Source organism: Chiroxiphia lanceolata, chromosome 6 (assembly GCF_009829145.1).
Source record: "Chiroxiphia lanceolata isolate bChiLan1 chromosome 6, bChiLan1.pri, whole genome shotgun sequence".
In the NCBI taxonomy this organism is placed as follows: domain Eukaryota; kingdom Metazoa; phylum Chordata; class Aves; order Passeriformes; family Pipridae; genus Chiroxiphia; species Chiroxiphia lanceolata.
The window spans coordinates 15,674,617-15,699,400 of NC_045642.1; the positions used below are offsets into that span (position 1 = coordinate 15,674,617).

At 36.2% G+C, this 24,784-nt stretch overlaps 1 protein-coding gene across 2 annotated transcripts in view; it reads left to right on the plus strand.

Annotated features, from left to right (window-relative positions):
* CARS1 (cysteinyl-tRNA synthetase 1) overlaps positions 1-24,784 on the plus strand; it is a 33,914-nt gene that overhangs the window by 6,597 nt on the left and 2,533 nt on the right. For both annotated transcript variants that reach the window (XM_032690059.1, XM_032690060.1), the window contains 20 exons: positions 1,990-2,081; positions 2,890-2,978; positions 3,284-3,380; positions 3,836-3,934; positions 4,872-5,021; positions 6,288-6,428; positions 7,146-7,234; positions 8,362-8,483; positions 10,343-10,455; positions 10,970-11,098; positions 11,313-11,442; positions 11,740-11,843; positions 12,836-12,933; positions 14,411-14,600; positions 15,084-15,152; positions 16,972-17,053; positions 21,419-21,499; positions 21,905-21,972; positions 23,339-23,398; positions 24,642-24,725. In XM_032690059.1, the coding sequence (XP_032545950.1) occupies positions 1,990-2,081; positions 2,890-2,978; positions 3,284-3,380; positions 3,836-3,934; positions 4,872-5,021; positions 6,288-6,428; positions 7,146-7,234; positions 8,362-8,483; positions 10,343-10,455; positions 10,970-11,098; positions 11,313-11,442; positions 11,740-11,843; positions 12,836-12,933; positions 14,411-14,600; positions 15,084-15,152; positions 16,972-17,053; positions 21,419-21,499; positions 21,905-21,972; positions 23,339-23,398; positions 24,642-24,725 (2,087 nt within the window). The remainder of the gene's footprint in view (positions 1-1,989; positions 2,082-2,889; positions 2,979-3,283; positions 3,381-3,835; positions 3,935-4,871; positions 5,022-6,287; positions 6,429-7,145; positions 7,235-8,361; positions 8,484-10,342; positions 10,456-10,969; positions 11,099-11,312; positions 11,443-11,739; positions 11,844-12,835; positions 12,934-14,410; positions 14,601-15,083; positions 15,153-16,971; positions 17,054-21,418; positions 21,500-21,904; positions 21,973-23,338; positions 23,399-24,641; positions 24,726-24,784) is intronic.

The following is a 24,784-nucleotide window of genomic DNA, read 5'->3' on the forward strand; positions in this document are numbered from 1 at the left end:
CAATGCCATCTTCTCACAACCTCTCATCATATGTGTTCTCAATTCCTAGCAGACCAGCAGCTAAAATCAGACTGCTGTGAGTAGACTTTGTGTGTGTGTGTGTGTGTGTGTGCCTGCAAGTGTTTGTGCTGGTTATTGATTTCCTTTCAGCAGAGAAGGGACCTCAGCTGCACCCCTGGCTCTGATAGCAGATTTATGCCACTAACTACAGTTTGTAGACTTCCATGGATCAGGGTAGAGCAGTATGAGAAAAGGTTTCCCTTTTCCTGTCCACGAAATCTTTAATATTAAGTCTCTCTTTCCAAAGGGTTATGTCTTTTTATCTTCATGATTTGTGCACATGTATCAGGAGTCCTGGAATGGGGTTCTGCAGTGTTCACTGTGAAAGTAACACATGAATCTGCCACGCTTACTAGACCTTGAATCCTTTATTAGTGGGGATTTTTTGGATGTACCAGAGAGCCCCAGGGTGGACTAGAGCAAATGAACTTCAGTTCAACCAGGGGACAGGCTGTAGCTGGCAGAGGTGTATTTGAACAGACTAACCAGTATACTTTGCCCTGGGTGTCTCTGTAGTGCATATAACGTGACACCTAACTCACAAGCTGGGAACATTAGGCTGCAGTATCTGGGTTTTTTCTAGCGTTTGTGTGGTTGTTAGTAAAGAAGGCTTTACAGATTTATCTTTTATTAGACTAACCCACAAAGGCTTTTTTTCTCCCTGAGGGAAGCGTTGGCCACAATTAAGCATGCCAGTGTAATCTTTGTAAATCAAAGAGTAAACAAATCCATCCCTTGGTGTATGACCTGTGTTATGGATACACTGCTCTTGAGGTATTCTGTTCAGGAATACCTCATGCAATGAAATGTTTAGAATCAACACATGTTTCCATGGATTCATAACGTGAAGATTAAAAGAGATTAAATTTTTTATACCATGAATGTTTACATTACTTGAAGGTTTTCAGCCAAAATATGTATATGAAGATATTGGGAGAAACAGATTTAATGAAGAGCACCCTGAGACACAGGATCAGAAAGGCAATTTTGTTGTCAAAACAAATAGTTTGTATAATATTTTAATTGCAGTTAAAATGCATACCATGAGAATTCCTAAAGACAGTGCTGTGTGTATTAAGCTGGCAAACTTGCTGTATTTTTGAATTTTCTGGTTTGCTTTCATTCCTAGTTAATGCAATAATTAGTTTAATATCATTACAGCTGTAAACAGCTCTGTGCATAGCAAACTGCAACTTTGAAAAAACCCCCATGAGTTTAACAACTCTGTCACTTCTTACAAATTTAAGAGAAAACAAAAGCAAGAATATTGCCACTAATATTACTCTGGGCTTTATCAACTCTCTTTAATGGCAAAATGTAGCCTCTTGCTGAACTGGAGCATATTTGTGTTAAATGAGTGTGTTCAAAAATGCCTTGTGTACATAGCAGCAATGTATGATAAAAAGCCTTTCCATTTCCCCTCTCTCTTACCCTGAGTACACATACTCTGTCAATATTGGCTCTAGAGACCACCTCTGGTCTCTGGAGATTGTTTTTGCAAATTCTGTATGAGATCTGTGATACACCATCATAGTAAAGTCAGTGGCATTGCAGAAAGCCCAGGACTGCCATAACACTTCATTAATAATTCATTAAATTTGAAAACTCTTGGTAATGATTTAACTGAATTGCATGCTCTTACTTTTATACCCTCTTCCTTGCTGTTACTGGGATTAAAAACTGTGAGGAATTGCAACTTAGAGAGTACAAAATAAAAGAGAATGAAATAATTTACTTTGGTTTTGGTGGCTTTGTAGGAGACTAATAGAAGTAGCTGGATTACTAGGATTGAAGCTGCTTTGTCTATTTATATGTGGAGTTTTTTTCTTTTGAAATAACTTAAAGATGTGATAAGAAGAAAATGTTATATTGCAAGTGTGTTTGTGGAAAATGTCTTTTCAGTTTTCTTTAAACTATTTTTTCTCCTAGGTAAAGGCAAACGTGTGCAGCCCCCCTGGTCTCCCCCTGAAGGGACAAAACATTCTAAGCTCTGCCTCTACAACAGCCTGACTCGCAGTAAGGTGTGTAAATGAAAGAAAAGTGGAGATTTCCATAGAAATACAGCTAGAGCAGTCATCAAACGTTTGTTTCTGAAGTGTTTGCTCTCTTGATAGTCAGGTCTCTGGGTTGTATTTTGCGGAATGATAACAAGCACGTGCCAGAAATGCTGTATCAGTCAAGTGTTTTTGATGGGCAGGTGTTATAATGCACACACTAAGTGTACACACACTCTAAGTCTGTGTCTGTATGTGTATATTGCATAGTATATAGTTCCCAATTGCAAGTTGTCATGCAAAATAGCCTGGCTTTCAATTGTAATACACATAAATGCAGGCAGTGTGAGCAGAATAAAATCACAGTTTCTTTCGTTGGATGTTATCTGTGTAAAAAAAGTCCTGCCAATTATATAGTTGTTATATAAACTGGTAAAACTTCTTGTGGTTTTGTTTGAAAGTCCTTTGGGAAACAAGAGATATTAAAAATATTAATGTTACATGGGATGTAGTATCCAGGTACGTGTGAACTGATTATACTGTGTAACCTTTTTCAGTGCAAAAGAGAACCTTTACAATTGCAGCTTGAATAATGCCCTGCCTCATCCAGATCTTTGTAACCTGATATCTGGATTCATAAGAGTGCAGATGACATAAGCAGCCACACCCTGTTATCTCTCTTACAAAATAAAGCTAGTGGTGATCTCAGTTTATGGTAAAAATTTGTTGGAATTATAATCCATGTTTTCGTGTTCCAATCTCCAAGTGTATTATTACTGGCCTGAGATCGTGTCTTCAATTTCTTCTGATCACTTTATCTTCTCTTTCAATTAAGGAAATATTTCAGCCTCAGAATGGAAAAAAGGTCTTGTGGTATTGCTGTGGTCCAACAGTTTATGATGCTTCTCACATGGGACATGCCAGGTACCGCAGTTCCTTATCGTGATATAGGTAATAACAGTGCCTATTGGAAATGAAAGATTAGTAGAAAAGAGTACTTTATTTAGATGAGTGTATTACTAGAAAACACGTTTCTCTAAACTTGATGCTTGAGATTTAAGGTTAAAAGCATGTTATAAAATTATGTCACTGTGTGATTAAAAGCTTACTAGTAGATGTGGGTGAATTAAAACTGCTGTAAAATGATTGCGATCGAAGTGGTTTGTGCATAGAATAGAATACACTGGAGGTGTTCATTAAAAACATTCCTGTATCTTTCATGTTTTTAGGTCATACATCTCATTTGATATCCTGAGAAGAATCTTGAGGGATTATTTTAAATATGACATTTTCTATTGTATGAATATTACAGATATTGATGATAAGGTAATGTTTTTTGTTAAATTGCAATCTAAAATACTGTACTTTGAGCATGGAAGTCAGAGAGTCACATGTAGTTGCCACTTGATAAGCCAAGATAAACCTTACACTTATTAACTTAGACATACATTTTGTACAAAAAGGTATTGATTTTCTCAGTTTTGTAGCATTCCGATGGTAGCAAACCCTATATTCTCATATATAAATGACTGTTGTCATAAATAAAGAAGACTAAGTATTTTAGAAAGATAATTTATTTTATTTCCCTGTTGTTAAGATAATTAATTGACTCTGTTGAGGTAACTGTATGGTGTGTTTAATCTGCATTACTGCATGTAAATCTTGGAGCTTGGTAAATTTATAGGTATTCTGAAATGCCTTTGGTATGTAATAGATTTTATTTGCACTATGTATCACTATGTGTCACTTCACAAAAATATTTTCATATTTCTGCTTTGTAGATCATCAAGAGAGCAAGACAAAATTACCTTTTTGAGCGGTATAGAGAGAACAAATCAACACCAGATCAGCTTCTTGAAGATGTTAGAACTGCCTCAGAGGTGGGCATGATATTTAATCTTTGCTACATAATCTCTAAGGTTCTCACTCAATAATGTAGCAAAGCATCTGAAATTGCCTCATGCTTTGCTACCTCTTTCTGCTTGTTTCAGTTATTGTATTGACCTGGTACCACACAAATTAGAAATGTCATTTGAACTGCACATCACTTTGATTTTTCCATTGTTTTAGAATGGATGAATTCTTTAAAAGGCATGCCAAATTTTTGTGTTCCTAGTATTTATTTGTGAGTGTATGTATTGCTCAAAAAGCATTTGGCTGTTTGTGTGTTAGAATTCTAACTTTAATCCTTTAAAAGAGTTTTTAAATGGTGGAATGTCTGTAATATTTTAAAGCTTGGGATGTTTCCCTTTTGTACCACTGATGACCTTGGAAAGAGCAAAAAGGCTTCAAAGCTTTAGGAATTTAATAAATTGTGTATTCTGGACTGAAGGTGAGGAAAGGTGATTCTCTGGTAATTTTTAGAACTACAGATCACAAAGAGATTGTCATTCTAATTAATTTAATACAGGCCCGGGAACAGGAGGTGTGGAAATTTTGCCCAGCTATCTTTGCCTGACCTAAGCATTGCATTTAATCTCTCTCTGTTTCACATTAAAGGTTATTCTTTGCAGATTTGTGAAAAAAACTGTGTAAGTAAGGTGATCAGCTGCATAGAAAATGAAAATAACAGTAATGATGATGATGATGATGTAGTGATTATAAAGTATTTCTGAAAAACTGAATTCAGCTGCAAACTAAACTCTTTTGACTACAGCTTTATTTCTGATGAGAATGTTTCAGTGATTGATGTAAAAGCTTTTTCTGTGGCATAATGTATTATTCATCACTAGCAAGGTACTATGTGGCTAAGATATTGTGTATGGAACATAGTGCTACTATACTGCAAGTGGCTTTCTAATTTCTTTTTAATTGTAGCTCTTTTCAGTTAAATTAAATGAGACAACAGACCCAGATAAAAAGCAAATGTTGGAAAGAATTCAAAATGCAGTGAAGGCTGCTTTTGACCCTCTACAAGAAGCTGTGCAAGCAAAACTCCCTGCAGAAGAGATCAACAGATGTCACGAGGTAAGTTTGAGCTCTTTTGTATATTTTATATTTGGCTTATAATTCTTAAGAGGTTTAAAAATAATATTTAGCTGGTAGTAATTCCTTGAAACGTTATGGAACTTCTTATTCATATGAAGAGGAATTGTGGGGCTGTGAACTTTTCAGTACTTTGCATTCAATACAGGAAATTTGATTCTTTAATTCGATTTTGGATGCTGTGTTTATCAATTAGGGATTTTTTTCTCTTCACACTGTGATAATTATTCAGTTATTTTTTACCTTTCCAATGAGGACTTTTCTATTTTATGTACTTAGACCTTCTCTTTGACGATTTTGTCTTGAAGAATTAATTTCAGTATAGGTTACTGAACCTGCGTTTCTGACATTCCAGTACTGGTGGCAGTTTTCTACACAAGTGTTTCTGTCTCTGGTCAGAGAAGAAAATACATCCCACAAAGTTATGCTCAGGATTATTTTTGTTAAAGACAATTACATTTAGTGACAGTAATCATGTTGACTTTACTGCGCTTTGGTTCTGTCCCAGTAACCAAGTCAGTCAATACAACTCGTGTCTTTTAGTAAACGGTTTCCATTTTGATCTTTTCTTCCTTTCAGATTATTTCTGATAATTACTGTGGGAAATACAGAATATGTGCTCCCCTTCTTGAGAAGAATCTCACTCTAAATTATGTTTTTTTTAAAAGGCCCAGCTATTCTAATATCAAGTGCCTTTATAAAAGCATATACTGACCTAACAGAATTTTAAAAACCACTAAAATCTAAGCAATCACATCTTCTGCACTATATCCTAGTGTAAAAAATGTAATCTTTTAATATAAGATTAAAATGTAATCTTTCAATATAAGATTAAAATGTGTCCTTGCTGATGTTCAAGTTAGTCTTTCAGACACTTTTTAGCAATGTGCACAGTAAGGCTTCTGTTAGATTATCCAATAGCAATGGGTGAACAGATGATGTGGTCTAACTGCAGGTCCCAGCTGGTGTTTACAGCATACATTCCAGATGCCAATTTAAGGGATTAATATCAAAACAGATATCAATTATCAGTTTATCTTCCTTTCTCTGATTGTTTCATCTATATTTATGAAGGGCAATATGATAAAAATGTGGTAGAAACATGGATTACTCTGTATTCATAACTAAGTGCCTCATTCCAAGAGTCTTGTTCCTTAAGCAAACCTCTCTGTTCAGAATAAGATCTTCCTGCAGAATTCAAACAGGGCAAGTCTTTGATCAGTTGCACTTTCTGTCATTGTTTTATAGAAACTGTTGGAAGAAGCCAAAGATTTGCTGTCTGACTGGTTGGACACAAAATTTGGCAGTCAGGTGACTGACAATTCCATATTCTCAAAGCTCCCCAAATTCTGGGAAGGGGAATTTCATAAAGATATGGAAGCGCTCAACGTAAGTAAATGAACTGTTTTCTGTTCTAAAAGTGTATGTGTCGTGCCTTATAATACCTAGAATATGATTTAGCTCCTTAATAGCTTTCAAGAATTTTCTTTGATATGAGTAGGCTGCTGTTAAATTAGCACCTGTTCTGTTTCCATCCCAGCGATCTTAAATCTGTTGTGCTTGTTATCAGTCACTTAGTTGGTGATCAGGTTTGATGTGTGCACTCCATGCCTTCCCCTTGATGTAACGTGGGTTAATAATCGTAAACTGATCCAGAAGTTTGAGGTGGAATCTCTCAGCTGCACAGGAGACCCCTGCCAACCTCAGCATTTAGACTGACTACTTGAAAGTCTTCAGCCACTAAGAAGTTATGTGATGATAACAATCAAGAAGACATTTGTCTGTTACAGATGAAGTGCTGTGTCACATGCAGTGGTTCAGATCAGTGAGGGTTTATTTATTTACCTGCAAATCAGAGGGACTTATTGCCTGTTCTGCCAGAAGAGCTGGCATCTCCTAGTTTGTTGTTAATGTCACCTTAAAGGCTGAGATAAAAATGGCCACAGCACATTGTTTCAGAGCAGAAAGCTTGAAATAGGAGTGTTAGATTTTATTAGCACTTGCTTTTGAGCAAATTTTTAACCAATATACAACATATATATATTTAGTGCATATTTACACATGTATAAACATATATGTATATATAGTTCTACTTTTTATCCATAGGTTTTACCTCCAGATGTTTTAACACGGGTTAGTGAATATGTGCCAGAAATTGTGGATTTTGTGAAGAAGATTGTGGATAATGGCTATGGGTAAGTTTGCTACTGGGTGCTTTTGTTGTACCCTTATACTGCATCAAAGCCAGAATGACTGGTTTCAGCACTTAGCTGTGAGCTGTTTTCTCTGTTTTCATGAGCAATAGTAATCTCTTCCAGAAGCAGTTTTTCATCAAATAAAGAAATTTCAGTTTCTTTTGCAAAAGACCTGTTATTTCTCACGTGGTGAAAATGTGCTATTCCATACTTTTTATGATGTCCTACAAAGAGAGGTTAGATTATTAAATTTATAGGGTGAAATCCTTGTTCATTAGAATAAATAGTCAAAGTCCCATTCACTTGAACTGTGTTTGATTTCTGGCCTTCAGCAAGGGATTTAAAAAGTTGACACCTGAGTTGATAGCTAGAAATCAGTTGTAAATAGCATAAATTTTTAGAAATGGTAATTGTGAACTCTTGTTCTGCCATTGTCTATTGTCTATATTTGGAAATCAAGCTAATGCTCTAGAAGTCTCTAGATATCATGAGAGATTTCCATCTGAAATTTTGGTGTTCTGTTTCTGTTAGTAGCCTGAATTTTTTGACATAAGTCTATTTTGATTGTGAATAAATGAAGGCTGTGGTTCTGAGTGCCATAATTTTTCGTTAATGTATGTTTCTTTAAACATACATTAAAAAAAAAGGGCAGGGGGACTGTTCAAAATTCTTTCCACTGAACTATCAGCATTCATGGTCATCCTGAAACTTACCTTTGTGCCAGGGCTGTTATGGCTGCAGCCATAAATGAGGAAAGCAAAGGAGTACAAAATGGACTGTGAAACAAATGTGATTTATGTTATATTGTTGCAAAATATTAAAAGTCCTAGAGGCATTGCAGATATCTCTTCTGTTGTGACTGCTACCTGATGTCTCACCTCTTAAGAACTTTACAAAAGATGTTAGTTGTTTTCCCTGTCATCAATTTTATTATGACTTTCAATGATTTGTCCAAAGCCTTTATGGTAAGAACTTAAAACTTAGGCTCAGCTAAGTCATCTTTACAATACTGAGCAGTACCATACTGTGAGTGGTTTCACTAGAGAACTTATGATAGTGATTCTGGGGATAAAAATCAGTTAACTTGTGGTAGAAAGTTAGCTAAATAATGATCTTTAACTTTGCAGGTATGTGTCCAATGGATCTGTGTACTTTGATACTATGAAGTTTGATGCCAGTGAAAAACACTCGTACGCTAAGTTGGTTCCTGAAGCTGTAGGGGATCAAAAAGCTCTTCAAGAGGGTGAAGGTAAAAAGGGGAAATAACATTTGCTTAAGTTGCTGAAGAAACTGATGATGTGTTGGTCTCTTCAATTGATTTCAGTGACATAGGAATCAGTTACTTTCAGAGTTGAATTGTTTACCTGCTGCACTTCCTTTACCAACAGATTTCTTTGCCGAAGTTTTGTGGCTTGAGGCAGTACTTCCCTGCAAGTTTTTAATTAGAAAATGCCAAGAAACGTTATTTATTCTAGGATGTTTCTGGGGTGTTTTTTTGTTTGTTTGTTTGTGGGTTTTTTTCTTTGGTTAGAATTGTGAATAGCTCAGTCATTTGGCCATAGCCCAGTTGTTTGGCCATTCGTCTGGTTCAGTGTAGGAACAAAGACTTGAAGCTGGGTCTTCCACATTCCAGGCGAAAGCTCTCCACATCAGGCTGTGGTTATTTAATGACAAATATGTGGGTTCCTTTTTAATACTGAGAACTGTTTTTACTTTGTAAACTTTGTTGTGTTGAACTAAATCCAAATATAGATTTTTTTTGAAAAGAGATATAGCAGAGGATTAGTTTAAAACGCTCGATAAGCCAGACTCATTTGTTATCTGCTCCCAAGGTTGTACAGTTTTAGTAGCAAATCAGCCACAAAGTGTATAAAAAGAATATTAATAGGTTTTATAGCACTTGTACCAGGTGAAATCAGGACACTCATACTAAGTGAAACTAGCGATATCTGAGAGATGCCACTTAAAATGGGTATGATTTTTTTTCCTTTTTTTAAACCACTATAGCTGAAATCTCTGTGAAATAAAAGGTGATAGGTAAACCACTGTCTTTGTGGTAACATAAATATGTAATTTCCACCATGTAACCAGTCACTTTTTTTAAATTATGTCCTTTTGCAAATAGTGACTGATGCCGAGTGATTAATGTAACTAGTGAAGAATATGCAGATATCAAGTTATTACTTGTCAGGTTAGCTGCTTTGACTCATTTGTGATGATTGTTGTTACCTGGACAGATAATGTAATTTTGATTATGACAAGCAGCAGAAACACTAAAATGTGAAAGTTGCAATTAATGTAAATAAAAGCAAAATATTTCTGTATTTAAAGTGCATAACGTATCATATTCCAAACAATGGAGATTGCAGGTATCTCCACCTGTACATCAAAACTAATTGAGAAGTTTAACATTGACAGTCTTAGCCTTAATCTGTCTTGGATTTTTATGCTGTAGGTGGTATTGTTGACCACTTTTAGTCTTGGGCAGTAGTGCAGAAATGGTAAATTTCTTGTGTTTTAAAGATGTTATAATGAGAGTACCACCTAATTGATCATAAGAAGCTAAGAGCACATAGTGCATAACACGTCTGTGACGGCAACAGAACAGTAAATGTAGCTATTTAACATTTAACAGCCATTCTGTGCAGCAGCTGAGATTAGGGGTGGAAAAAGTATCCTGTGATCATTTTGTATATGCACATCAAGACACTAGTAGTCCTAATTTGGATCCATCTAACTTTGGAATGAATTGATTCTGCAATCTTACTTGTCAATGAGTATAGGGTTTTTTCTTTCTGTGTTTATTTTTCTGTAACTGCAATACTGGAATTGTGCCTGCTGAGAGAATGTAGATGAATCTCATGTCAAAACTTAAAAAGCGGCGCAGCTGATAGTTGTCAAGTATCCTGTCAACCAAACATTAATCAAAGTCCCAAAGGATCATCAAGGGTTGATTATGAAGATTTTTGACAGTTCAGTGATTTGGGGGTTTGTTTGGTCTTTTTCGAATTTATTTTTTTTTAAATTCACTTCATGTGAGGTACAGCAAGGCCAAAAATCAATAATGCTGGTGTAAAATGTGTATATTTACATTTTCTCTTTTTAAAGGTGACCTGAGCATCTCAGCTGAATGTTTACGTGAGAAGCGTTCTCCAAATGATTTTGCTTTATGGAAATCCTCCAAGCCAGGAGAGCCTTCATGGGACTCTCCATGGGGAAAGGTAAGGACATGGTAATCAGGATTTAGATATTCTACACTTTATTAAATAGCACAGTTACACAAGTACTTTGCCTCACCTCATATTAACAATGTATAAATTATGGAGATATTGTATTCAGTCATAAGATTCAGTTGTTAATGTTTATTTAATAACTTAGGACGTGAAACAGTCTGTTTGACACTTTTTAAACAGAAGTTTGCAATGCAGGCTTTTCGTGGCTGTTACTGGTCATTTGTCCTCTGTTTATCAATAAGCTTTATCTGTAGTAAGTTCTATTTCCATTTTTTCTCTTGTGATCAAAAATATTAATGTACTTTTTAAAAGAACAGTAAACAGGATAATCAAACATTACAGATGTGTATGCCAGGTTTGATCTTTAAATGCAACAGTTTACTTTTATGAAACTGACACTGAGAATTTTTTTTTTTGTTTTAGTAACAGTGTATCCCATTTCTTCAGATCCATAACCGCTTAGACAATTGCTGGTAGTCAAGTAATGTCTTTTTCTTAACAGGGTCGTCCAGGCTGGCACATTGAATGTTCTGCAATGGCTGGATCCATTCTGGGAGAGTCAATGGATATTCATGGAGGAGGGTTTGATCTCCGATTTCCCCACCATGACAATGAATTGGCACAGTCTGAGGTGAATGAACTGGCCTTCAGTTTCTGCAGTGAAAAAGCAACGTGCTTCGCTTTGGCTGCAACTTACATAAATCCGTATTTCAAATTTTGAAACCTGATGTATGTTTTGTAGAAACACATGTTTTGGTTCTCAGGATTTTATTCTTTAAGTTCTCCTATTTCAGGATGTGTATGTAAACAGTATTGAGTCTTTGGGCTTTGTTTTTTTTCTGCAGGCATACTTTGAAAATGATCACTGGGTTCGGTATTTTCTGCATACCGGCCACTTAACAATTGCTGGCTGTAAAATGTCCAAATCTTTGAAGAATTTTATTACCATAAAAGATGCACTGAAGAAACATACAGGTAAATATTACTTTGGAATGCGAATACTTCTGATGTACTTCCAGTGGTAACTGTGGTAATTTTGTTATTCAGTGTAACCTCAGACATCTTTCTTCTTCACTAACTTCAGAACAGCTTCCTTGTTTTTCTGTTCCTTGTCGGTATTATCTGTATGGATAGTAGAGTTCTTGCTTTTTTGGTACATGTAGTGATAGGAAGAATTTTAAAAATTAGGTTCTTAGCCACTGCAGTACTGGAGGCCATAAAAATGCTTTAGGTTATGACAATTTTCCTTGTTTATTTTGAAACTCCTAATAGCACGACAGTTACGGTTGGCTTTCCTCATGCACTCTTGGAAGGATACACTGGATTATTCAAGTAATACCATGGAGTCAGCTATTCAGTATGAGAAGTTTATGAATGTAAGTAGGTTTTCCATTCCTTCTCCAGCTCTAAACTTTGCGTTGTCATATGTGTTTCAAGGAATAGAACTCCAAGGATATATAGGCCTTATTCCCTGGCTGAGTTTGCTTTCTGAATTCATCAGGTAGGATGTCACGGTGTTTGTTGAGCTGCCACTGAACGCTCACGTAAATTCCAGATTGCTACGTTTCTCTGCAGCTGGGTGCTCTTTCCCAGTTTTGACATCTCTGAGCAGCTTGGCACTTACACACAAGATTAGTTTCTCAGTTCAGCTTGCTTACAGAACTCAGTCCAAAACACTCATAACATGTCTACCAGGTGAGACTTTACACAAATGTAGCCAAAGAGGGAGTATCATTCCCACCTTGTCTCCACACCACATACATGGAGCATTTGCCTCTGTGCCTTGTGGGCATGTGAGGGGTCAGGCACAGGTCCTGTCCCTGCTTTGTTTGAAGCCATAATTGAAACCCACATTTTCCAAAAGGATGCTTTACAGCATTTTGAGATTGTTGAGCTTGGTCTGTCCAGCTGAGGCTATTCTGCCTCTTATGTAAAATGTTTGTTTTGGGCCACAGAACAGGTTAAAATGACATTTTGCCAAGCTGGATGCCAACATGAAACAGATCCTCGCCATAAAGCCATTTTATTCTTCAGCTTCCATTGTTAGCAACAAACTTTAAAATCTGCCATAAGAACTGTTGCCTAAACTTTTTAAAAATGATATTATGAGCAGCTTGCTGTTAAAGTATCATAGTGTATCATGCAGTGACAGAACCAAGAGACAGAACTGAATTACAGCTCAGCTGTGATTTCCTGAGTTATGCAAAATGTGTGGGTTTTTTTGTCTTGACAGACTTTCAGTAGTCCTGGCTGAAGTGCTGTTGAACTCACAAAGTTTAGAAGGCTCAATAAGAAATAATGCCCTTTGGTAGTAAGTCCTGGTTATGTCTAATTGAAACTGATTTTTAGCTATATTCTTCTTTTATAGGAGTTCTTTTTAAATGTGAAGGATATTCTTCGAGCTCCCACTGATGTGACAGGCCAGTTTCAGAAATGGGAAAGTCAAGAAGCAGAGCTGAACAAAAAGTGAGTGGAGCATTTCTGCTTCTCTCTGCATAGCCATTGTGTAGCTACATGTTTAATTTTTTTTTCCTTACAAAATCACTTACAATGTTTATAGTGATATTTATGTCTGTAGCATTTCCACTGCTCCTTCCAACTCTTTACAAGCAATTAATTTAATCTTGTGATAACTTTGTGAAATAAGATGAAATTGTTAGTTTCCCTTTTGTTTATATTAAATACACTGGCATGCCTTGTCACACTGTTTGTGAAGGGAAAGAGAACTTTTTGGTTAGATAGCTGTCGTTTTCTTCACTACTTGAAATCCTGTCCTTCTATCTGAGAAGTGACCAATAATTTCCAGCGGTTACAACTGGAAAAATAGTATTTTACACATTTGAAAGTGTAGTGAGTAATCTGATGCAAACAGAAATTAAATGACCTGACTAAAACCACAAAAGATCAGACAGTGCCAGTGTTTGAAAATGTGTTGTTGACACAGTGATATGAATTTTGTCACTTTTATGATCAAACTGTCATTATTATTTGTAATGCCAACAGCTTCCTATATGACTTCTATTATGTCTGAAATTTAAAATAAAAGCATCTTTCATTGCAGTAGTAAAATTGTTCCTAGTTCAGTTCGCTTGTGGTCACGAATGTTGACTATTGAAGGACTAAGTGCAGATGTTTCTGTGTAGTGGTGTCCTCTGAAAATTTGATCTTCAACTCGAGATTTGTAGAGATTTGTAGATTTTTAAAAAAAGGGGAGAAGATAATAATAGAGAGGTCAAAAGGAAGGCATAAAGAAGTGGGAGGAATAGAAGATGCTTAGTGGGTATTTTTTTTTGTCTCCTTTCTGCTACCACTTCTCATTCTCTTTTCTCTGGAAAAAGTACATTGTTCGAAAAGGCTTTGTGTCATTGAAGTGGTACTTAATATATATATTATTATTTAATTATTAATTATTAATATATTATTTATTATGTCTATTTACAAACTGGAAAAAGGTTTGTTTGAATTTATTCCTTTTATCTACTTGTAATATATTCATAAAAATGCACTTTGTGGTAAGTTAACTTCCACGCTGGTGCTCCCTCCTGGAATAATACTAAACAGGGTACTTGGCTGATACATAGGGATAGAAGAGCAATAGTGTAAAAAAAAAATAAAAAGTAACCACAAGAAGATACTAAATAAGCAATTTATACTCCTTTAAAAAAACTTGCATGAAAAGGCCAGTTGTTGAAAAAGTGCTTGATGTAATTTGTTTGGATAGTTGTTGCCAATTAGATTATCCTGCCTTTGTCCATAGCAGCAAAACAGCAGCATCATGATAATGCCTTTTTTCTTGCTCATCCATTTTTCCTTCAAATATAAACTGTGACCGATAAAAGATTATCTCACTTTTAGGTCCCCTTACTCTTCTAATAGAGGTTCTTCAGAGTAAGTTGCAGGTGTTTCTGACATCAGTAGTAAAACCCAATTTTTTTCTTCTTAGTTTTTACGAGAAGAAGGCAGCAATTCATGAGTCACTGTGTGACAATATTGACACTCGCTCTGTCTTAGAAGAAATGCGTTCATTAGTCAGTCAGAGTAACTCCTATATTGCTGCGAAGAAGTCTTCCAGACAAATGCCAAACAGACTTCTTTTAGAAAACATCAGTTCCTATCTCACTCAAATGCTAAAGGTATGTAACATTAAGTAATAATGTTGCTATTGCACTGTGCATTTGTTACAGTTGTGTTTTCAAGTGTGTAGAGATCAGTCTTTGTTTAAATCTTACAGGTCCCTAGAGGTTTCCCCCCCACACCCCAACCGAAACAACCCCAAACTACAGCGTGTGCTGCAGCAGGAAGGATTTTGAGTCCTCTCTGTTACATTATATTTTCAGCTAATGTTCCCTTGAATAGTGGAGAGCCCCCAACATATGCCAGGAAATTAGATAGTAGAAAAAATATGAAGTCAGAATGTCAAATCTGACAGCTTTAATGCTAAATCTGAAAGCCAATGCTTAGTATTCTGTAACAATTAAAAATCAAAACATCATCTTTTTAGATTTGTGAATTGTGGGTTAGATGAGAACTATTCAAAAGCTTAGTACATGTGATTTTGCTTACTTTTCACATGCCTGTGACTTGGTGGTTTTTTTCTTTTCTTTTTCCTTGACCAGATTTTTGGTACCATAGAAAGTGATGATGCACTTGGTTTTCCTGTTGGAGGGAACAGTCAAAACATAAATGTAAGTGAAGGACAAAGTACACTATACAAAATTACTCTGTGTCCTTTGAAGGCTTGTTAAAGTGATGACATTACTGATATGTACCTGAATTACATTATTTATGTTTTTAGCTTTTGAATCTGACGTAATTAATTGGCTTAGGAAGCAGGATTTTTCTTTTAAGTGTTGGGGTTTTTTATAGGTTTGTTTGATTTAATGACAGACAAATTGTATAGCAACCAGAAAAATAATTACCTTGTCTTCTGAATGATGACTGTTTCAGAAACCACATGTGAATTACAGACAGCACATGCTACATTCTAAAGACTCATTACAAGTATTTGTATGCTAAGTAGTTTCAAAAATATAATTATACTGATTAAACTTCCTTGTGGTACACCAAAACCAGCCTGGAGGCAGCTGGAGCTTTATCCACATTTCAGTCTCTTTTTCTGATCTCATTTGTAGCCACAGTTTTTATGTGGCTTTTGAAGGCTGTTTTGCTTTTGTCACCCAGCTGTGATCCAACCAGTTCTGCTGTGATGCAGAACTTTTCTGGAAATACTTCAGGGATACCTCTTGAAAGTGCTGGTGGGCTCTGTAATAACAGTAACATTTTGTGATACAGGCAGGAGAAATAACTCCAGGTGAAAACTATCAACTTTGCTTGCTTTGTTCATGCAAAAAATCTGTCATGGACACATCAGTGCTGTTTTCAAGTATTTTTCTGCATTTAAAGATGTGTGACCACGTGTTTCTGTTCCTCCTTAGAAGGAATAAATGAAACATTACTGGCGTAACAAAAAAAGCTAAACTTTTTATTCATCAAAGGAAGAGGAAAGCTTGCTTGTGGTTGAAGAACGTGAATGAACACTCATCTGATAATTGCCCATGCAAATACTTACATTAGTGTGCTGTGGAAATTTCCAGGAATGATACAATAAGGAAGATGCTCAGTATTCCCTACCAAGCTCATCAGTAGTGAATTTTAATTTAGCTCAGACATGTGGATATTCTAAGGGAGACGAAAGTGCGCATTTTTTTTCTCTTTCTCCCCTACCCTCCAAAGTAATGAAATTTTTAATTTAAGCAGTCCCCTGGGTGCCTGGCTTCTCCTCTTGGGATTCCAGAGAAGTGTTGGCAGACAGCACTGGAGTTGTTTTTTGTAACTGGTCACTGCTGTCCACTAATAGCTTGCTGTTGCTAATTACCACCCTTGAGAGCAGGACTCACAGGACTTTTTCTCTGAGATTTCATGACCAGCATTTACTTACACCTGAAATAATTCAACAGTAATCTTTCCCCGCTGTTTGTGGGAGAGGGAATTGTGTGAGGACTACAAACAACTGCACTCTATTGGAAATACATACAATTAGCATAAGCTAACATCTGAGGAACGTATCTGTGTCCTAATGAAAATAAGTGCTAACATGAGCTTCACCTGGTATTATGTTTGATAAACAGCTGGCCCTTTGTAAGAAAAGACAGAACATGAAGGAGCAAATTCATCTGAGTGCTATTTTTATCCCTGTACTGCATTATAGTTAGCTGGACTGTAACGTAGCCCTGTGGAAGTTGTGGACCTAGCTGAAAGGAGATGAAAGGGGAATGGGGAGAGACTGAACTTCACAAGCTGATTTTATCTGCACAAAAGGAAAATTGACAGCTAATGCAAATTATCGTCTATCCTTTGACATTAATAGAACAAAGACAATTTTTATTGATACAGATCTGCCCTAAGGGTCAAGTTCCATCCAACAGCACATAAATATGAAGTGGGTAAGGACATGTTTTATGTCTAAATGATGATTAGCTAACTGTGGAAATAATGGTCCTGCAGATTGAATCTACAGTGATGCCATACCTGCAAGTTCTTTCTGAGTTCAGAGAAGGAGTGCGACAAATTGCCAGAGAGAAGAAAGGTGAGAGTTCACTTTTTCCTGTATTGTTGCGTATGAGACTTGGAGGTTGTAGGAATCAAACTGGTGGAGGAGGATGGGGATGGGGGTGTGGGGCAGCTTATAGACCCTCTCTTTGCTTAGAGAATAGAAGTAAGGCATCTTTAAGTCCGAGCTTGTTTGAATATTTGCATCTCTGCTACCTGTCTCTTTAATTTGAGGATCTTTTACAGGCTAACTTTCTTTTAATTTCCTAAAGAATCTAAAAGGTCTGGAATGACAAGGTCTAGCTGTTGTTTTTCTAGATTAAGGCACTCCCTGCTTTCTAGGTATGAAAGTACCCCGATCTCTTCCTCAGGGAGCTTGCATTCTATTAGAAGTGTAGATTGCTGCACAATGATACTGTCTGTGTTTAAATAGCCCAAGATGCTCATTATTATTTGTTAGCATAGTTGGAATTGTAGCTTCCCTGATGGTAATTGAGTGCTCTTTCTGGAGAATTCATATGGGAGTTTGCTAGAAGTTGTTTTGGGTGCTTTTTTTAATCCTTCTGAAAAGCTTTGATCATGCTGTGTGTGTTGGCAGCAGAACTATATAATGTTAAAAAGGTTGTTCCATTAAGCCCTCTTTGATTTTACTGGTTGATTATTTCCTAATGGAGCTCTTATTATTTTCTGCTATTCCCTGTGGAATTTTACATGTCTTCAATATGTATTTGATTCTTGTATTCTTAAAACTTCTACACTCAGATTTGTCCTTGAGGCAAAACAGGGCATTTTTATACATTGTAACCCATATATTACACAGAAATATAAAATTACTTGTAGTGTCTGGCAACCTATTCAGCTGGCAAAGACTGTGAACTCTTACTTTGCTGTTGTTTGGAGTCCTTGTAATGGCTAATGAGTTTACCTTAAAAGCACAAAACTGTAATTGTTAATGAGACTACTCAGCTATTACTGTCAAACTCCTATAGGCCTAATTGATGCTGAGAAATAGGCTTATTAGTTCCAACAGTAAATGTTTTCTATGGTTTGAATTAATTCAAGAAGTTTGTGTGTATATCCTCAGCCAAAAATGTGAGTTTTGGCCTTTTGGTATTTAACGTAAATACTTATTTTATGTAAGGCTTTTTTTGTCTTTCATTCTGATGGTTGAGCTAAACAGATCCTTGCTTTTAACAATTGTAAGGTTTAAACATCACAGGGCTTCTTGTAGATCATTTTTAGAACATACTTGGCACTAGACTGCTTACAAGGACTTGAGTTTCGTACTTGAAAGGTATTGATTTTTTTGCCTGAAAATGGACACTAATAATGCAGCTGGATCTAGTTTCTGTTTGGTTGGGGTACAGAGCACTCTGCAATTTGACCAGAGAGGTACCTTTCTGTTAAACTATTTGGATATATGGAAGCTGAGTGGTGGTTGGCAGGACCTGCACTGACATACTACGGACTTGTTTCCCTGTATCCATTAAATTCTTGCTTGCAGGAAGTGTTAAATTATTGTAGAAGTTGTTCTGATTAGTGGCTGGGGATATTGCCTCTATGTGGCTGTGAGCAAAGGGAGTTTCCCCATCACAGCCTGATGCTGGCGGGATTGTGTTAAATATTAATTAAAATAATCTGTATTGCTTGCAGTATTCTTAGAGGTTAAATAAAAAGTATGCGGCTCCTATAAAACCTCCAGAGTAATACAAATGTACCCATCCATGTATGTATACTTTGAAAATGTATCTATATGTACAAAACATTTCACAGAATAGCCATTTGTAAAACTATGGATTTTAGTATGTATATACTCTACAAAAATGTTACAGTATCCAAAATGTCTAACATTCAAAGATGCTAGTAAATTAAATTCTCTATTTTTTAAGTTTATTAGTATTCAAACTGGAAGCCTGCACTGATCATTTGCAGTTGAGTCTTAATTCGTGAACCTGTTTAGGAATGGTGGTAAACAGAAAAAGCAAAACACCATGCTGGCTGCACAGGGGAAAAAAATGCAGAAAACCTCCACGAAATGCATCAGTGTTTGGTTGGTCCAAGCATCTGTCTTGCTCATCCTGACATTTTGGTCAAGTACTTCAGTACTTGAGCAGCTAAAGGCCCTGTATAGTTGTCTCTGCAGAGATGCACACTGGAGCAGATCTGTGATCTACTGCAGCTGCCAGTGCTGGGGAAGAATTCTTATTAGCAACAAATTGTTATTCAGATGCTCAAAAAAGAGCAAGTCTCTTCAGTTGTTGGTTCTTAACCTCAGGACATCTGCTTAAATTGATAAAGGTGTCCATGTCTGAACTCTGCCTGGGTCTTCATTTCCTACCATGGGCTCTGTTGCCATGTGGTATCTTGCTCTAAGCTGCTTCTAGGACACATTGAGAAACCTTCTGCCCTCACTCAGTGTAACATTGCCTGCTCTTGTCTTTTGCTATGAGTCTTAACATCCAGCATTCTCACAGTGCTTTTAAAGCTCATCGTCTTCTTCCCCATTACAGTGTTCCCATTCACAACAGCTCAACATCTGTTTCACATCCAGTACTCTTTGGCTTGAAATTCACAGAAAACGTGAAGAGAGCTCTGGGAAAGAGTCAGAGGCCCCAGGTGTGTCAAGCTGCTGGGTTGTTCATGGGCTCTGATGATAAGGCACTATCCCACTAGTTTCCTGGTCACTGTCCTCAGTGAATGCCTCCTGATGTCTTGAGGCAGCCCATAAACAACCCCCTCCTCAACCCCTAAACATCTTTGCTCTGATGGTACTGCTTGCAAAGAACAGGCACATTTTAGCCTTAAGAAGCACAGTGCTGGCTCCTTTGGATGACAAGATTGATCAGAGGACGTATCCTCTCCTAAATAATACATGTTTTGTTATACATTTCTCCTTGATGGATTTCTTCTTCTTAAACTTTCAATTATTCATGATTTTAGATAAGTAAACATTTATAACTGTGCAGATGCTGTTGTACTGAATAAGCAGCAGGTATATCTGATACAGTCTTGATATGTGTAATTCCTTTGCTTAGGTTAGAGCCAACATCTTTTGTGTTAACAGCCAGTGAAGCAATCTTATCCCTTGTTTATCTTAATGGATTATTTAGAGTTGCATCAAACATCAATGTGGTTCACTGTGTGTAACTGCTCTGAATCAAGAAAAATAGCGATGTATTTTACAACAGACAAGAGAGGTTCTATAAGCTGCAATGGTTTCCTATACAAAGAGAGAGAACACAGAATACTACCATGCAATGAAATAGGGTGTCTGTTGGTTTTTATGGTATTAGGATGGTTGGTGCTCTGTTCACTTCTCAGCTCTCTGAGGCTCTGAGAATTATGGAAGAGTGGAAGGCTCAGCAATGGTAGTTGTATCTATCAGTATGTGCAGTGTTTAGCACACTGCCTGCATGGGAGTTTCTACTGCCAGAAACAATACCTTTGAAAGCCTGATTACTTCTTAGATTTAACCAGGTGAGAGTTGCTGAAAGGAAGAACAATTGTTTCTTGTAAGCACTTAGTATCATCTAACCCAAGTATCTATCTTGTCACACTTAGTAAGTGTTCCTCCTAAATACAAGACTGTGTATAAAAAATGCCACAGAACTGAGTTCACACCAGCAACATACTAGGTATCCTTGATGCATTTAGTTCCTTTTAACTGTTCTGTTACTGCTCAGCTGATAAAATTTCTCATCCAGGAAAATATTTTGTGTGAAGTTTTCTTTTACTTTTAAAGACCTGAAGGCATCTATTTTGGCTAAGTCTTGAGTTCTTAACCATTTGCTATCATAAGTTTTCAAGGAGAAAAAAATAGTAGTCATGATGATCACCATCCAGAAATCTAAGTGAAAATTCTCTATTCTACTGCAACTAACTTGCTTGAAATAAAATAGAGGATGTTTGGATTACAGTTGCTCTGACAAATATATGTGTATCAAACCAAAAAAATCATAGTCCTTCAAAGGTTAGATGTAGCACAAGATATGTTAATTTTGGGTTTTTCTAAAATTAGGTTCTTAACCTTCTTATTGGAAATCCTACAGCACCCATTAGGATCTTCCTGAGTCAAATACCCTTTCATTATACCGTGGCAGAACTGTTGCATGATTTCTGAATTGACATGGGTTTTCTTTCTGTTCCCCTTCAGGAACAATGAGGGTATCTTGAAGGAAATTTATGATTTTGAAATCCCTGCAAAGAAACATGCTGCTTCTCTGTGTAGCTGAAATAATGCAGGACTTACTTAAAAGCTTTATCCCTTTAAAACAAAAGACCTTTCTCTGGCCTATGTGAGAGAGTGGCAATTTCTTAACTGCATTTAAATAGCTGTGTAGCAGGACAGAAGTATACTTTCACCAAATCTTACTTCACTAAAAGTACTTTTCATACTGTTTAGTAACTGAAGTGCTGCAGTTGAGTGACGCTCTTCGGGATGACATCCTTCCTGAACTTGGAGTTCGATTTGAAGATCATGAAGGTACCCAATCATGTCTTGCAGCTTTGTAGGTAGCTGTTTTTATAATCCTACTGTTTTCCTAAGAAGTGTGAGAACAAACTGTCAAGGCTAATCTGGAATAATGAAACAAACTCAAGGACTGCAAAACTATATCATGTCATATCATATATATGTACCATATGTAATGGTACATTATCATATGTATCAATGTATATTATAGAACTATATTTGAATACATATATAGAATAAAAAAATACATTGCAATATTTTTTATCTTTTTGTATAGCACCTAAATTCTTAGTCACTTTTGAGTAGTACACGGTTGTATTTGCATTCAGCAGGCAAAAAGAAAACAGTTATCATAGGGTAAACACATTTATCTTTCCCTAATCAGAAAATTAATTAATCTGTTTTTTGCTTCTTTAGGACTTCCAACTGTGGTTAAATTAGTGGATAAGGACACATTATTGAAAGAAAGAGAAGAAAAGAAAAAGGTTATTATTTTAACCATTCTACGTTTTTTTTAAATTTAAAGTAATGTGTAAGCTATGGATACTTTTATATTTCTTTGATAATTCATAAAAAAAATCATAACAGATTAGCAACAAGGAAAATAACATAAGAGAATTGACAGAAAAGTTTGAGTGTGTTAAGGGAAAAGAATTTTTTAAAACAGTAGCTTCTTGAAAACTTTGTATGGGACTCATGAAAACCTCTAAGATTTTTTTGTTTGTTTGTTATGATTTTTGTAGAATTAAGGGATGTTGAGTATTGCATACATGCTGTCTTATCTGTCTGGAAGAACAATTCCAATGAGAAGATGATTTGGACTTCTTCTGTCTGCATAAATGAAGTTGACATTTTTCATAGAACTAATCTGTATTTATCTGATATGTGAGGAAAAGATGAACTGGCTAAATCTTAATTTATGTAGTATAGATGAGTGAGATATTCAGGATGTGGGGGCAAGAATTCACATGTTGCTATATAAAGATTGTGAATTCTAATTCATGTGCACAAGATCTGTACAGAAACCCTCCTTTTGGCACTTCCTGGCATTAATATTTGACTTTGTAACATTTAGAAGTAGCACTTCCTGTGTCTGTCTTCAGTTTTACCAAATAATAAAATTCTGTCATGATTAGAAATGTTTGGAAGACTTTCCAGCATTTCTCCTTCCATGTTGATGTTTTTAAAAAAGGGAGAAGTAAAAAGTAGCTTTAGCCAATTCCAGATGTTTTCATCAAAACATGATTTAAAGGCAGTTTGTATACAGCTGCTGAGTGGGATCTGAAGCTAGAGTACTTTTTCCCTGGAAACAGTATTATGTTCAGTACTTGCAGAACCCTTGGAGAACTGATAGGTCTCTCCCAAACAAGTGCAAGATAAGATTTTTAGCAAGTTGGCTAAATTTGGATAGTTGTTTCCCTAGGAACACCAAGGGATACAACTGCTGCTTGAGAAAGTGTAATGTCTTCACAGTCTGAGGCAAGAGCTTAAAATATCAGTGAAGTACAGTCTTTTTTTAAAGTCATTTGCAAAACATTTTCCCCCGTAAAATGACAGGACCATTTCTTTTGCAGGCTTTGTAGGTATTCTTTTATGTATCCCTTTTGCATGCAAAATGCATTCTGAACAGTTAAAACTGGTTTAGCTGTGAATAAAAGCAAATGGAATCAAAGTCATACAGTGAGAAGTATCAGACAATCCTAATTATAAGGCATGGTGGTTTTGCTGCAGGTCATGCTGCCAGTTCTGTCTGTAATTAGATATCCAGGGGAGCTAGCTGGCTCAGGGTTGTAGAAAACAACCAGATGAAACAGTGTGTTACCTTTGACTCATTAAGACTCCCTCTTATAGATAGAAGAAGAGAAAAAAAGGAAGAAAGAAGAAGCAGCCAGGAAAAAACAACAGCAGGAAGTAAGTGTTCAGATCCTTTTAACCTTATTTTGAAGAAGAGTGTAGGCAGCAATAGTCACATGCAGGAAAGAACACATCAGAACACAGGCTCTCTGCCTGGCCTTTACTGGGCCTCCGTTTGTTTCTTTGTCTGTACAATTTCCTGCTCAGAATGACTTTGGCTTGCTGTCCAGATTTGAATTTCCAGCTTCTATTATAGAGAAACTGTCTTTGAGAACACAACTCAAGGCTTCAAAATCTTCTTAGAAGATCCTGTAGCACTTAATTTCAGTCTATAAACAGTATTACTTCCTTAATTGTTAGAGTCTTACATGCCTGGTACTGTTAGAGATGATTTTGCTTGTGTCATTTATTATTTTCTTTGCTTTTCAGTATCATAGGTATGTGTAAAAGGGTTTCTTATTCTTTTTTTCTTTTTCTCTTTAATAAGTCCCCTGTTCCCTGTGACTGAACAATGAAATGTTTTGTCTCTACAGTTGGAATTGAGATAGCTCAAAGGTTTTAGGCTTTGTATGGGGAGTAGACAGACAGAGGAGATGAACTTATAAGAAGAAAATATTGTTTTCCATGCTGATGACTCTAACAGTACAGGAAATACTTTCCTGTGTTAAAAGAGGAAGAAAACTTTTCAAGAGCACCACATACAGGGAGAAAACCAGATAAATAGCATTTATCATTCTCAAATTCCAAGTACCTTTTTTCGTTCTTTCAAAAAGGCGATTCTCTTGCATTGAGTAGAAGTTACTTGGAAAGGATTCTGAGGTGGGCTTGTTTAGAGATAAGTGAAATTTCATTTTATTTTTGGTGGAATTACTGCATCTGATCCTGCTGTGAGCTCTAAAGAAACCTTTGTTTGTCAGCAGGAAACTGTTGATAAAGGTGGTTCCCTTTGCAGTGAATTAATTCCTGAATATTCTTTACTCATAGCAACTATGCTTTGTGTTGACTAAGGAACCAAATTAGCAAGAATCAGACAGATGTAGTTTTTGGAATATATAAGCAAGTCATTTTCAGTTTCTCTATTTTATTAAGTGGTTCTCTGTGGATTTAAAACACATTTTTACCGTGGACAAGCACAGCTAAGACATACTGAGTTGTTCCTCACTAAAAGTTTCTTTTGACATGATAAACAATTGTGAATTAAATGCTCTTTGATTTGCAAATTATAATCTACTTTTCCTTTTGCATATATGACATGTTTTAAGTAATTTCCTGTGATGTTAATGCACGTTTTGTATTACAGGCAGCAAAACTGGAAAAAATGAAGATTCCACCACATGAAATGTTTAAATCGGAACTTGACAAATATTCCATGTTTGATGAAAACGTAAGAGTAGTTTTCCTTCTCCAGTTGTACATACTTAATGGTATATGTTTATAGTGATC